Source organism: Saimiri boliviensis, chromosome 1 (genome assembly GCF_048565385.1).
Source record: "Saimiri boliviensis isolate mSaiBol1 chromosome 1, mSaiBol1.pri, whole genome shotgun sequence".
NCBI classification, from domain to species: Eukaryota; Metazoa; Chordata; class Mammalia; order Primates; family Cebidae; genus Saimiri; species Saimiri boliviensis.
In genome coordinates this window covers 197,514,842-197,530,901 of record NC_133449.1, presented here as the reverse complement: position 1 = coordinate 197,530,901, position 16,060 = coordinate 197,514,842, and the positions used below count along the sequence as shown (strand labels likewise).

The 16,060-nt window shown below is 36.0% G+C and overlaps 1 protein-coding gene across 14 annotated transcripts in view; it reads left to right on the top strand.

The window, feature by feature from the left end:
• Nucleotides 1-16,060, top strand: part of APC (APC regulator of WNT signaling pathway) — a 145,514-nt gene that overhangs the window by 45,484 nt on the left and 83,970 nt on the right. For 6 of the 14 annotated variants that reach the window (XM_074382619.1, XM_074382609.1, XM_010339832.3 and 3 more), the window contains exon 2: nucleotides 8,551-8,703. The exons of the other annotated variants lie outside the window; for them this stretch is intronic. In XM_074382619.1, the coding sequence (XP_074238720.1) occupies nucleotides 8,569-8,703 (135 nt within the window). In that variant the 5' untranslated portion in view covers nucleotides 8,551-8,568. The remainder of the gene's footprint in view (nucleotides 1-8,550; nucleotides 8,704-16,060) is intronic. 14 annotated transcript variants of the gene reach the window in all.

The following is a 16,060-nucleotide window of genomic DNA, read 5'->3' as shown; positions in this document are numbered from 1 at the left end:
TCTCTTTTAAAATTCTAAGTGAAATAGTGAAAAATCAGTAGGCTTGTAAAAGAACAAAACATGAACAAGTGGGGTTTATTTCAGGAATGGAGGACAGGTCAACATTCAAAACTTTTATAACTGACTACATCAAGAAATTAAAAGAAAAAAATATGATTATACCAAAAAGTGCTATTTGCATTCAGCCGCTATTACTAATAAAAACTTTAAATTCAAAGGAAAATGCCTAAACAGGTTAAAAAATATTTACTGCAATCTAAGAGTAAGAATATTAAAGTGAAATAATATGCCATTCTTATTAAAATCAGGAATATGTTAATTTAGTCCACATTTTAAAGTTTCAGGCTAACAGTAAAGCAAAAAGAAGGTAGCTATAAATGCAGGAAAGAAGAGGCATGGGTATCATCACTTATGGATTATATAATTGCATACCCAGCAAATGCTTACTGGAAAACCTATTAGAATTCATAGTATCATTTGATAAGGTGGCCACACAAGGGTTACAGGTTAAAGAAAATGAGTAGCTTTTATATGTACTAGCAATATTTGGTTTCCTTCCTTTCTTTTGTTAAGAGACAGGGTCACACTATGTTACCCAAGCTTGTCTCAAGTAATCCTCCCACCTCAGCCTTCCAAAGTGCTGGGATTATAGGCATGAACCACTACACCTGGCCATTAGCAGTATTTGGTGTGGGGTGGTGGTGTTTGATTCACAGCAACTCAGCCAAAAACCCAGGGATACATTTGATATGAAAGGCATAGAGGCATAGGACCTTTTTTTGTTGGGTGGGCAGTGAGTGAACACTGGAAAATTTGATTGCAGAGCCTGAATTATTCATGAGCTATAGTTAAGACTTAGTATGGAAATGTGATTCTGTCTCAAATTAATATAAATACAATATAGTTACAGTTCTAAGTATGTATGAGAATATGGCATATGAGAGATACATTTCAGTTCAGTGGAAAAGAAATGGTTTGTTTAATAGTGCTGATGTAATTCCACTCTTATTACTTTCATTTATCCATATGAAAGACAATAAAGTTAGAACACTACACTTACGCCATACACAACAGTAAAGATACCTTATGAATTAAAGATCTAAATGTAAAGTGAAATTTCTTATTCAAGCTGGTGAATTAATCTCCCAAATTTATCACTTCTTTCTCCTAAGACCTCATTAAAGTGATAGTAAAAACAAAGATGTGAACTTACAGTGCCATAAAGAGTAAGAGACATCCAAATTGACATTGTAACAAATCTCTGGAAGATGAAGAAATTGTGGGAATTAAAAATGATTGCTGAAAAAAATTCAAGGATTCTAAGACTTCCTAGTTCTCTAGTTTTAGTTCTAGTTGGACTATGTTCCTAGTCCAACATAGCAGGTTGGAAATTTCGTATTTAAAAGTAAAATACTAATTTTAATATTAGGAATTTCTCAATACCCTTTGAAATTATTTGGGTTACCTTGGGGTGTGTGAAAATCCAAATTGGGAAATTATGCTTTAGGCCACCTGTTTTTGTAAATTAAGTTTTATTGGAGCACAGGCATGCCCAAGTATTTATGTGTTTGGGGCTGCTTTTATGCTATAGCTACAAAGTCGAGTAGTTGCGACAGAAATCATATGGCCCACAAAGCCTTATATTTATTATCTGGCCTTTACAGAAAATGTTTGCCAACCCCTGCTCCTGGTTATTGTGATGGCCATCTTGGGGCTTGCCCACACTTGGTATGCGCCTGGATGGATCTAGCCAGTGTTATGTAGCTATTACACAATGTAAGCAAAGGTAAGAGTGGGGAAAGAATACAGCAGATAGAAGACTGAGTATCACCACCTATGGGGCCTTAGTAGGGAAGAGAAAGAGAAATAGGAAATGGTTTTGTTAATGGAAAAAGAATTAAAATGGATGAGGTGAATTCTGCTTGGAATTAAAAACTTTTTTGTCTGTTATTGATTCTGTATCTGGCAAACATAAAATTTTTATATTAAGATTTTTCTATTTTCTTTCTTTCCAATCATTATACTTTCTCTTTTTTAAATTTTACTGTGTGAATTAGGACTTCCAGGATTATGTTAAATGAAAATATGGATGGTAGACATCTTGTTCCTGGTTTTAAAGAGAATGTCTGTAACATTTCACTGTTAAGAATGAAGTTTATGGCCGGGTGTGAAGTGCCTGTAATCCCAGCAGTTTGGGAGGCAGAGGCAGGTGCATCACTTGAGGTCAGAAGTTCAAGACCAGCCTAGACAATATGGCAAAACCCCATCTCTACTAAAAATACAAAAATTAGCTGGATGTGGTGGTGGCCACCTGTAATCCCAGCTACTGAGGAAGCAGAGGTCTGAGAATTGCCGAACCTGGGAGATGGAGGTTACGGTGAGTCCAGATCATGTTACTGCATTCCAGCCTGGGCAACAGCGCAAGACTTCATCTGAGAGAAAAAAAAAAAAAAAGAATGAAATTTACAAAATTAGCTGGGCATGGTAGCTTATGTCTTTAGTTCCAGTGACTTGAGAGGTTGAAGCAGGAGAGTTAATTGAGCCAGGGAGGTTAAGGCTGTGGTAAGCCTAGGTGACAGAACAAAACCCTGTCTCAAAAAAAAGAATGAAGTTTACTTTAGGTTTGACAGTTTTCCTCCTATTTCCAGGTTTTTATGGAAAGTTTTTTCTTTGTTTAAGATGGGTTTTCTTTAGTATTTTTAATGTAGTGGGTGACACATATAAATGATATCATATTGCACACTCCTTGTGTTCCTGGAATAAACTCAGCTTTGTTCTGCTGTAGTTTCTTTACCATGTGCTATTATATTCTGCTTGCTGATAATCTTGTTTAGATTTTTTCAATCAATATTTGTAAATATTAGCCTATAATTATTCCTTTTCACACAGTCTTTGACCTTTAAGTCATGGTTAGATTGGCTTCATGGAATGCCTGTTCTTCATGGAATTTCCTGTTCTTCCATCCTTGGAAGCATTTGTGTAAGATTGGAATGATTTGCTCATTAAAAGTTTGGAGCCAGGCAAGGTGGCTCACGCCTGTAATCCCAGCACTTTGGGAGGCTGAGGTGGGTGGATCACCTGAAGTCAGGAGTTCCAGACCAGCCTGGCCAACATGGTGAAACGCTGTCTCTACTAAAAATATAAAAATTAGCTGGGCATGGTGGCAGGTTTCTGTAATCCCAGCTACTAGGGAGACTGAGCCAAGAGAATCGCTTGAACCCAGGAGGCAGAGGTTGCACTAAGCTGAGATTGCGCCACTGCACTCCAGCCTGGGTGACAGAGTAAGATGCCATCTCAAAAGAAAAAAAATAGTTGAGTGGAAAGTATTTGCAAAACCATTTGGATTTGGTGTTTTGAAGGGTTTGGAGGAGGAGGGGAAAGATATTAATACTTGCTGCTCCAATTGTTTAGTAGTTGTAGAATTATTAAGGTTTTCTCTTCTTCTTGAATCAATTCCTCCACCCTAGAATCTTTTTTTTTTTAATATGTTTGGAGGTTGGTTTGTTTTTTCTCTCTAATCTTAGTCTTTTTTTAAAAAAACCAACTCTTTCTTTTCTTTTTAATTTAGGCTCATTTTGGATGCTTTTGTTTTACCTTTTTTTTTTTTTTTTTTTGAGACAGAGTCTTGCTCTGTCGCCCAGGCTGTAGTGCAGTGGTGCAAACTTGGCTCACTGCACCCTCTACCTCCCAGGTTCAAGGTATTCTCCCACCTCAGCCTCCCGAGTAGCTGGGATTACAGGCATATGCCACCACGCCTGGCTAATTTTTGTGTTTTAAGTAGAGAGGTGGTTTCACCGTGTTGGCCAGACTGATCTTGAACTCCTGACCTCAAGTAATCTGTCCACCTCTGCCTCCCAAAGTGCTGGGATTACAGGTGTAAGCCACCGCCACCCGGCCAATGCTTTGCTTTTCAGACTCTTCAAAGGGTGTGTAATAAAAAGGAAGGCTTACCACCAGACATCATACCTTGATTCTACAAGCAATGATGGTATTTATGTTCTTTAAGTGTTATTTTGTATTCTTATGCAAGCCTTTGTTTTTACTGGAACAGGAGGGACCACATTAAGATATTCTCTTTGTCAGCATTTTCTTTCTCTCTCTCTCTCTCTCTCTCTCTCTCTCTCTCTCTCTCTCTCTTTTGGCTTTTGCCTGTTTGTTTTTGTTTTTGTTTTTGTTTTAACATCAACCTCATTCTTATCTCAGCCTCATCCTTTGTAATATCAGTGTAATATTTCACTATACAGATTTCCAGTATTTACTGTAGTTGTGCTTTTATAACAAATAGAAACTTTCCCATTTGTTTGAAGTACCCTAAGAATCTCCTTTATTACTCCTGGCCTAGTAATGGACATAATTACTTCAGAGAACTCTACTTGGACTTCTGTGTGTCTTACACCCATTAAACAAATTAAAATAAAAATGTTTCAAACCATCCTTTGTGAAGAGGATATATGCTGTTTAAATATCTTTACTTAAAAAAAAGAAGTCTGCTTTCATTAGCAATGAAATGTTTATCAAACATTGAAATCTCTGTTCCTTTTTGCAGGTTATGCTAGTGTGTTGTATGAGGAATAGATGCAGTTTTTTCTTTTTCCTCATGGCTGTCCTATTTCCCAGCACCAATTTAAATTCCATTTTTTTTACAAGTATTGAGATGCTACTTTTATCATATACTGAATTTAAATATATTTACTTCTGGATTTTAAACATTGTATTCTTGTGGTTGATTTATTTATATACTGGTATTGTAACTTAAAACAAAACTTTTAAGTTTTAAGTAACTTTGGACTTATGGAAGACTTGGAAAAATAGTACACAGAGTTTCTATATACTCTTTACAGATTCCCCGAATAATAACAGCTTATATATCCCTACTATGATTATCAAAACTAAAAATCTAATCTATTGGAACAATTAGTTAACTACATACATACAGTTTTAGTTGTAAAGGCTTTGTACAATACTTTAATATGTAGTCGGTTTACTCCCTGCTCTTCTTTCATGTTTTCTATTTTTTAAATTTATAACTGTAGAAAATAAACAAAAACTTCATATGGTATTTTCATTGAGACTGTAAAATTTATAATTTAACTTAGGGAGAAATGGCATCTTTATGATGCTGAATCTTGGTATACCAGAATAAGATGTCTTTCCATTTGTTGAAGTCTTCTTTTCTATCTTTCAGAAGTATCTCATAGTTTTTGCCATATATGTTTGGACTCTTTGGGCAGTTTATGCCCAGATATTTTAATTTTTTTATTGTAAATTGAACCTTTTCTTTCATTTATCTTCCGTCTGGTTTCTCTCCCCTATAAAGGAATGATTTCTGTATATTTTGTACTATACTATCTTACCAAATTATGTTATTATAATAATACTTTGTCGATGCTTTTGTATATTCCAGGTATATAATTATGTTACGTGTAAATAATGTTCCTTTTCTAATTTTATTTATTAATTAGTGTTGGCTAATATTATTACTAATTGAGTGATACCCTGATTATAGGACTACATCCAGTGTTTCCACATTAAGTATGCTGTTGACTTTGGGGCTGATAGATCATATTAAAGAGGTGTTGTTTTTTATTAAGTATTTTCAACAGGAATGGGTATTGAATTTGTAAAATGTCTTTTCATCATCTTTGGCATGAATATATGATTTTTTTCCCATGAAGATCTATTATGTTAAATGTTATAATTGATTTTCTAATAGTGACTTTTTCATTGTAAGTTATATTAGATTTTCCTTCTCTTTTGGGATCAGTTTTGCTAGATTATATCTTCAGTAAATTGTCTATTTTGGGTTTTCAAATTTCTTTGCATAGAGTTGAGCAGATTGTCTTTTATGATTCTTTTGCTTTCCTGCCTTATTTATATTTTTCTCTTCATTACATGTAAAAATGCTGGAAAATATATCTTCGTTTTTCCTTGAAAACAAAACAATAAAAGCAGCTCCACTAACATTAAAAAAAAAAAAGGTGATCTTGAATTTCTGAAAATTTAATAATCCTCCACATTTAATTCTGATTATTTTTTGCCAGCCTGAAATTTTTTGCTTCTTTGCTTTAATTTCTTACAATACTTGTAAATTTTTTTTCCAGTGAACATTTGAATAAAACTCTAGATAACAGTCCTGTGCTTTCTTCTCCCCTACCCAACACTTACAAGGTGAAGCAGTCTCTTTAATGGTCATCTTAGCTGCAGAAAAACAAATTGAGATGTTTGCATGTTCTCAGTAAAGTGAAAGATTGGGAGGTTTCCCCCATTTTATTGTGTATGACAGCTGTAATGTGATCACACAAGTTTAAAATTTTTAAAAACGTTTTAAAGATATATTTGGTATTCAATTTTTGTAATTACAAAAAAGACATTCCAAAGTAAATTTATGACTTCACAAATTTTGTATAAAGAAGTTTTGGATTAAAGAAGGATGGCTGCAACATCCCAACAGTTTAAAGTATAAAATTGGGTTTTCTTCCATGAAACATCTTTTCTCCCCCCATAAAATTAGATTCTTTATGGAGCACAAAGAACTTTAATGGTTGGAATTCTGGAGTTAGGGGGAAAAAAATGATTAGAGGTTTAATCATTCATCTGAAGAGTTGATTTTTTTTATTCCTTTAATAAAGAGTACTTTTAGCAGTCTCTGTTCATCTTGCCCATCTGGCTCTTTTTGTGATTGCGTAAGGTTATAACTTCTGTGTCTCAATATACTTGTGTGTGTGCGTTTTTTTCTCTGTTACTACCTTTTCTCTTATGTTATTATTTTGATGTAATTACCTGTTAATTTTATTTGAAATGAGAAATTTTAAAGCTCACATTATTCAAATTCTGTCTGATGCCTACCTCTTTCATGTGGTTTATAATGTGCTGGAGATTTTCAGACATGCTTATTAATGATATGATGTGAAACAAAATAATGGTCACTCCTATAGATTTTTTCTTTATTTTTGAAATGTCTCCTTTGGTTGCATCACTTCTTCACCTTTTGTCCGTTGGTCAGAGGAGAAATTTTAACTATAAGGCAATATTATGTCTTAGTGAAGAAGTTATATTACATATATATTATATTCATAACTTACATTTACATAGTACTTTTATTTTTCAGCCTGTCTTTTGTTATTAATCCTAACAATATCCCTATATGTTAAAGTAGATTGTAAACGTTCATTTACAAATTGTGAAATGAATTAAAATTAAGGGGCATAGATTAAATCATGACCAGGTCTGAAATTAGCACACAAGACTCAATTTTTTTCAACCATAAATACTTTTGTAGGTGATCCCCACCTGCAGGACTCCCCTTCCTCCTCAGATGTCATTGGATTGTACCAGGTTTATTGTTGATTCTAGCTGTGGTAGAACTAACTAGATCTAAGTCTTTCGATTTCCTTTGGTAGAGTCTTCCAATTGCTGAACTCCAGTTTTGTCATGACTAGCCAGTGTTACAACCTGTCTGCCCTATTCTTTGTAGTGGATTTCATATTATAGAAACATTTTTTTCAATGTTAAGATCTTTAAGTACTGCTTATATGCAAATTACCTAATACTTATTAGCTGTTAAATAATTAAGATAGGCAGGATTTTATTCTACAATGATTTGACCTAAACTAAAAAGAGAATGTGGATCTCCTAAATCTTATTTGGTTAATCTTAATATAACTCGTAGCATTCTAAGGTCCTCTTATTACCTGGCTGTCTTTTGTATCTTCTTTTGTCTCCCCTCTTCCTTCCCAGTCATAATGAGCTGCCAGACTCTGCTTCATTTCTCTTTGACAGTCTTTACTTCTAAGGTCGTCCATTCTCTTTAGGTGTCTTTTTGCCTCAGTTTGCAGACAGCAGATCCCAAGACCACATATGGCATAGCATGAGCCATTATAGTCAACATTTTGAATAAATGTAATAGAACTTTATGTTAGTAATTCTTATTTATTATCTTTCTATTTAAAAGGCTTAAAGTCTTCATTTAATGCTCTCCTTCATGTCCATTTTGTTAAATGATTGCCTTTTAATGAGATCTTAGAACTTCAGAACTATTTCACCATGGAGGATGTGTAAGATTAGCCTTTTATCAAGTGAAAAGTGTGAAATGAAATATGTAATCTCATCCATTTGACTCTAAAATTCTGTGACTATCAGACAAAATTCAGAAATAAAATAGTATTATTAATATAAATAAATTTTTATACAATAATTACATTTCCTAAGTTTTGCCTGTAAGAATGGGTAAAATATCTTTAAAATCTTGAAGAGATTATTACTTGATAAAAATTTTATCCATCTGTGAGAAGACAAATGTATTCAGACGCAACTGAAGTTCTGCCTTCCATTTTAATTTCATTTGTCTTGAACTAAGATTCCACTGTTTCATCCTCTTAGAAAGTTGCTGCTACTCGAACAATATTGTTTGAAACCAAAAACTGGCAGATTTAACACAATTCTTCTTCTTAAACGTCTTAAGAATTTTGTTTTCCTTTACCCCTTCTTTAAAAACAAGCAGCCACTAAATTTTTTTAGTAGTGAATTTCAAAATCCTTTTTAACCTTATAGGTCCAAGGGTAGCCAAGGATGGCTGCAGCTTCATATGATCAGTTGTTAAAGCAAGTTGAGGCACTGAAGATGGAGAACTCAAATCTTCGACAAGAGCTAGAAGATAATTCCAATCATCTTACAAAACTGGAAACTGAGGCATCTAATATGAAGGTATCAAGACTGTGACTTTTAAATTGTAGTTTATCCATTTTTATTCAGTATTCCCTCTTGTAAACTTGGGGTATAAATTAAGTAATAATCTGTAAAATCTTTCTGGTAGAAGTTGGCATTTATATTTTTATAAGATATATTGAATTTATCCAGTGAATCATGTAAAATAAATATAAAACTCCAATGGCTAGTTAGTTCTTAGTTCTTTTTAAGATTAAAGAGAAGAGATCAAATATAGCATCACTATACTGAGGCAAGGTTTTCTGTGTAGTTCAAAGAAACTAGCCTCATGATTTTAGAATATATCTTGAATATTAAGTATAGCCTTCCTCCCAACTCACTCAGATCTTGTCACCCCTTAAGTGCTGCGATAACAGATGATCAAGAAAATCAGGATGCCCCACTGGGAAGAGCCTTGAACTGAAAGTCAGTACCTGGTTCTATCCCTGGCCTTGCCACAAACTGAGCTATATGACCTCTGGTTATTCTTCAGGACTTAAGTTGCCTTATTTTGCAAGTACAGGCATCACGATAATCTAGATGAGTTTCATGCCCTAAAAATTGGCCAAATAGTACTGAAAAGTTCTGATAATCTCCAAGAAAAGTTATAAAATAGTATGTAGCGGGGAAAATGTTCTAGTTTCAAAATAATTGAGGTTAAAACTTTAGCCATTTTAATTCCCAGTATCTTAAGCTGTTTCTCTTCTGACTGAATTGAATAACTTCATGGAATTGAACGTCATCAACAAAAATGTTACTTCCAAGGGGTTTGGTGGCTCACGCCTGTAATCCCAGCTCTTAGTGAGGCAGCGGTGGGTGGATAGCTTGAGCCCGGGAGTTTGAGACCTGCCTGGGCAATATAGCAAAACCCCATTCTCAAAAATAAGTAAATAAATAAATAAATAAAACTTCCTTTATTAAAAAAAAAAAAAAATTCCTGCTTTGTATTGTTTCTGCCTCTTGGCTGTTTTAACATTTGAGTTCCTGGCCCAGTTCTTCCTGTCTGCTCACTACTATTGTTCCTTACTAATTTCCTATTCTATCCTAGTCTTTTTCCTATGCATTTTAAGATCTCCCTTATTCTCCAGGCTTTTGTGTGTCACTGAGGTAACTGTTTCTTCTTCTCTTTTACCCTTTGTATTCAGTATCATCACAGTTCAACCTTTTGCTCACGTGTCCTATTCTCTTTCCATCTCTCTGTCAATCTTTTCTACTCTAATTACCCTCTTCTATGGTAAAACCGCCCCCTGCAATGACAGACATCCAAGATATCTACTGCAAACCCTTGGGAAATAAAGTAGACTATAAATAAACATTTTGTTCTTGCCACAAACTATGGGTGACCTAAAAAGACCTGCATTAGTTACCTAACAGGTTAAAAAAGAAAAGTTTGGTATTTTAACACTGATCAACACATTACATCTCAAATTGTTATACATGGTATGTGTTTTTAAAAGTTTCAAAATACAAAATTAAAATATTATTTCATCTACTTTGGTATGGTATATTTTGCAGAGAATTCTTCCTGGCAGGTCTATTTAGATAGTACATGTCTGTTTTGTAATGTAGAACTCTGAGATCTCTTTTTTAAAGTTTCTGTTTAACTCCTTTAGCAAATTCAAAATTCATATTTGAGAGACAGTGTGATTTGCCCTTAGATCCATCTCCACACCGAAGTGGAATGTCTCTCAAAGTAATAATACAAGTTGAGTATACCTTATCCAAAATTGCATCAGATCAGATGTGTTTTGCATTTTATGTTTTCAGATTTTTAAATATTTGCATTATACTTCTTGAGCATCCCTAATTTGAAAATCCAAAATCTGAAATGCTCCATTGAGCATTTCCTTTGAGTGTCATGTTAGTGTTCAGAAAGCTCAAGATTTTGGAGTATTTCAGAGTTCAAATTTTCAGATTTAGGATGATCACCCTATATACATCAGGAATAGTGACACTTCAGATATACCTGAAACCAATTATAAATTTATTTTACTCAGCATGTACATCAACAGACATCTTGTGAATCCAATAATGTATTTTCTTGGAATTGGACATGTGGTACCATAACAGTTACAGCCCTATAATAAAATTATATCTGCTTTTTAAGGTTTTATGCTGTGAAAGAGCATAAACCATGACCTGTTTGTGTTAACATAGTTTTGTGTAGACACTTTTGAAACCATTGGCACTTCCTGCTGTGGATTATAATCCAACACAATGATTATTTCCCCCAAAATCACTTGCTAGACTTTGTAATACCTTATATAAACTCGAATCACGTTTCCTGATCATTAGTCCTTTTAGCCCCAAAAAAGGCAAAAGGAGGCTGGGCGCAGGAGCTCACACCTATAATCCTAGCACTTTGGGAGGCCAAGGCAGGAGGATTGCTTGAGCTCAGGAATTTGAGTCCAGCCTGGGCATCACGGCAAGACTGTCTCTACAAAAAATACCAAAATTAGCCAGGTGTGGTGTACACCTATGGTCCCAGTTACTAGGAAGGCTGAGGTGAGAGGATTGTACTCCAACCTGGGTGACAGAGCCAGACCTTGTCTTTTTAAAAAAAAAAAAAAAGCAAAAAGGTTAGTCTCCTCTAACCAGATTAAAGTCTAAAATTTATGCAGTAGTACCATCTAGTGGCAAAAGGGGATACTGCAGTGCTATTTGATTACATGGCATTTTGTGTCTTTGTAGCAGTCAGGAAAATAAGTATTTAAGGGTTGGGGAAATGTGAACACTGTATATTAAGGAAATATTTATTTTTAAGTATAATGATATTATTGTGTTTGTGTTTAGAAAGAATCCTTGTTTCAACATACGTACTGAAATATTTATCAAAGAAGTTGCATGATGTCTGAGATTTACTTTCAAAATAAGTCCAGGGCAGAGAGATGGAAATAGAGGAAGTGGATATGGGTGTAGATGAGACACAACTGACCATAAATTGATAATTATTGATGTGAAGTATGAAGTTACATGAGGGTTTGTTATAATTTTCTCCATACTTAGGTATATGTTTGAAATTTTTTCAATGAAAATAAAAAGAGATTACATGGAATTTAGATGATATGAAATCAGATAAATGCAGAATTGTAGCTGGACTTTAAAAAAAAATTGTGTGGTGGTGTCTTTTACTCCAGGGCTAGAGCTCTCCCCACAACCCCTTTTTCTTTTAGACAGTTTTGTTCTTGTCATGCAGGCTGGAGTGCCGTGGCACCATTTCGGCTCACTGTAACCTCTACCTCCTAGGCTAAAGTGATTCTCCTGCTTCAGCCTCTGGAGTAGCTGGGATTACAAGTGCCTGCCACCATGCCTGGCTAATATTTGTATTTTTAGTAGAGACAGAGTTTTGCCATGTTGGCCAGGCTGGTCTCAAACTCCTGATCTCAGGTAATCCACCTGCCTCGGCCTCTCACATTGCTGGAATTATAGGCATGAGCACTGTGCCTGGCCTCCTTAGACCTCTTTAATTGACTTTAAAATGCTGAGCATAGCAACAAGGTAAATATGGCATTATAGAGCTAAAAAGCTGAAAGATGGCATGGTATAGGCATTTATCTGTAGGCAAATTATTAGTGTAGCATTTACATCTTTATTGTACTTTGACAAAATTTAATATTTATAAATTGGTCTGTAAGCTGTAAAACCATGTACATGTAAAGTATATCTTTTCAGAAAGTAAGAAAAAACAAAAATTCAGATCAACATTTCAGAATGTATCTTGAAAATGTATTTATCCAGTATACTTTTATTTGGTAATGAAAAGCATCTATAGAAAACAGCTGGAAGATGGCCAAAAGGAAACTTCTCCAGAGTGTAACTACCACCGAGTGAGATAGAACCAGAGCGAGATCTGCTTCTCCAAGTGAGGTACCAGTTTTGTTTTAAAGGTGCTGGTTGAACAGAGGGATTAACCCCCAAAAAAGGCAGCGAAAGCAGCCAAAGGCCTTGAGCCGAGGCAAGGTGGGGCACTGCCCCTCCTGGAAAGTGTATCAGGCATGGAGGATCAGGGGGCATCATCTCCTTGGTTCTCTGAATCAGATACAGCAATTCACTCTGAGACTTCGGCAGCACACAGACCAGGAAAACACCAACTTGCTGAGAACCACTCGGAGTGACACCCCAGGCCGGCAGCCCCGGCCAGTCCGGTACCTTGTTAGCGCAGACCAGGGCAGAGATTTGGACTAATACTGAGAAAGCTTGCGAAAAGGAACTGCCTGTCTCACAGAAGGGAGAGTTGAAAGCGGGAAGGGGGATACAACCAGCCAGGCCCCTTTCCCACAAGATCCAGCAACTAGAGTTCCTCTCCTAGGAGAGTTTCGCAGTTAACACATCCTCCACCTGGCAACAGAGGGCTCAGCAGAGGGAAAGAGCCCACCGTTGGGAAGGCGGGCCTAACCCCAGCAGTACAGAAACCAGGTGAAGAATAAACAGCAGCCTGGCTGAAACCAAGGCAGCCCAGCAGCACCTCCACAGGCAGGCAATGGACAGACTATCTCAAGTGGCACACTGACACCTGTGTTAAAAAAAACAGCCTCATACAGGAGAAATAACCCCAACTTTAACAGAAAGGATGTCCACTCAGAGAAGATGGGAAGAAACCAGCATAAAAAGGACGAAAACATCAAAGATCAGAATGCTGCTCCTCTCCAGAGAGATCACAACAACTCACCAGCATGGCAACAAAACAGGTCAGAAAAAGATTTTGATGACCTGACAGAAGCAGACTTCAGAAGATGGGTAATAACAAACTTGTCTGAGCTAAAATGACATGTTTTAACTCAATGCAAAGAAACTAAGAACCTTGAGAAAAGATTAGATGAAATGCTAACTAGAATAACCAGCCTAGAGAAGAATATAAATGGCTTGATGGAGCTGAAAAACACAATGCAAGAACTTGGTGAAGCATACACAAGTTTCAATAGCCAAATCAACCAAGCAGAAGAAAGGATATCAGAGATCGAAGATCAACTCAATGAAATTAAAAAAGGCAAGAAAAGAGAAAAAAGAGTGAAAAGAAATGAACAAAGCCTCCAAGAAGTATGGGATTATGTGAAAAGACCTAATCTACACTTCATTGATGTACCTGAAGAGGACAGCAAAAATGAATCCAACTGGAAAACGCACTTCAAAATATTATCTAGGAGAACTTCCCAAACCTAGCAAAGCCGGCCAACAGGAGCTCAAATATAGGATATACAAAGAATACCACAGAAATATTCCTCAAGAAGAGCAACCCCAAGGCACATAATTGTCAGATTCACCAGGGTTGAAATGAAGGAAAAAACGGTAAGGGCAGCCAGAGAGAAAATTAGGGTCACCCACAAAGGAAAGCCCATCAGACTCACAGCAGATCTCTCAGCAGAAACCCTACAAGCCAGACGAGAGTGGGGACCAATATTCAACATCCTTAAAAAAAAGTACTTTACCCAGAAACTCATATCCCGCCAAAGTAAGCTTCATTAGCGAAGTAGAAATTAAATCCTTTATGGACAAGCAATTACTGAGAGATTTCATCACCACTAGACTGGCACTGCAAGAGCTCCTGAAGGAAGCACTAAAAACAGGAAAAAAAACATCCGGTACCAGCCACTGCAAAAACGAACTCAGTGGTAAAGACTAACGATGCAGTGAGGAAACTGCATCGACCAATGTGCAAAACAAACAAGTAACAAAAAGGCAGGATCAAATTCATACATAACAATATTAACGTTAAATATAAATGGCCTAAATGGCCTAAATGCCCCAATCAAAAGACACAGACTGGCAAACTGGGTAAAAAGTCAAAACCCATCAGGGTGCTATATTCAGGAGACCCATCTCACAAGCAGACGCACATAGACTCAAAATAAAGGGATGGAAGAAGATCTACCAAACAAATGGAGAGCACAAAAAAAACAGGGGTTGCAGTTTTAGTCTCAGATGAAATCAACTTTAAACCAGCAAAGATCAAAAGAGACAAAGAAGGACACTACATAATGGTGAAATTATCAAAACAAGAAGAGCTAACTATCCTAAATATATATGCACCCAATACAGGAGTGCCCAGATACATAAAGCAAGTTCTTAATGACCTACAAAGAGACTTAGACTCCCATGCAATAATAGTGGGAAACTTTAACACTCCACTGTCAACATTAGACAGATCAACAAGACAGAAAATCAACAAGGATATACACAACTTGAATGCAGAACTGGAACAAGTGTACCTAATAGACATCTCCAGGACTCCTCACCCTACAGCCACAGAATATAATTCTTTTCAGCAACACATTGCACTTCCTCTAAAATTGACCACATAGGTAGAAGTAAATCACTCCTCAGCAAATGCATAAAAATGGGAATCATAACAAACAGTCTCTGAGACCACAGTGCAATCAAATTAGATCTCAGGATTAAGAAACTAACTTAAAACCTCATAACTTCATGGAAACTGAACAACTGGCTCCTGAATGGTGACTGGATAAACAATGAAATGAAGGCAGAAATAAAGATGTTCTTCAAAACAACGAGAACAAAGACACAACATAGCAGAATATCTGGGGCACATTTAAAGCAGTGTCTAAAGGGAAATTTATAACAATAAATGCGCACATGAGAAACGAGGAAGGATCTAAAACCAACACCCTATCATCAAAATGAAAAGAGCTAGAGGAGCAAGATAAAAAAAAAAACTCAAAAGCTAGCAGAAGACAAGAAATAACTAAGATCAGAGCAGAAATGAAGGAGATAGAGGCATAAAAGTCCCTTCAAAAATATCAATAAATCCAGGAGTTTTTTTTGAAAAGATCAACAAAATAGATAGACCACTAGCCAGATTAATAAAAAAGAAAAGAGAGAAGAATCAAATAGATGCAATAAAAAATGATAAACGGGATATCACCACTGATCCCACAGAAATACAAACTACCATCAAAGATTACTACAGACAGCCTATGCACATAAACCAGTAAACCTGGAAGAAATGGATAAATTCATGGACACTTGCACCCTACCAAAACTAAACCAGGAAGAAGTTGAAACCCTAAATAGACCAATAACAAGTGCTGAAGTTGAGGCAGCAATTAATAGCCTACCAACCAAAAAAAGGCCAGGTCCAGACAGGTTCCCAGCCAAAGTCTACCAGACATACAAAAAGGAGCTGGTACCAATCATTCTGAAACTATTCCGAACAATCCAAAAAGAGGGAATCCTCTCCCACTCATTTCAGGAGACCAACATCATCTTGATACCAAAACCCGGCAGAGACTCAACAAAAAAAGAAAACTTCAGGCCAGTCTCCATGATGAACATAGATGCAAAAATCTTCAATAAAATACTGGCAAACCGACTGCAACAGCACATCAAAAAGCTTATCCAT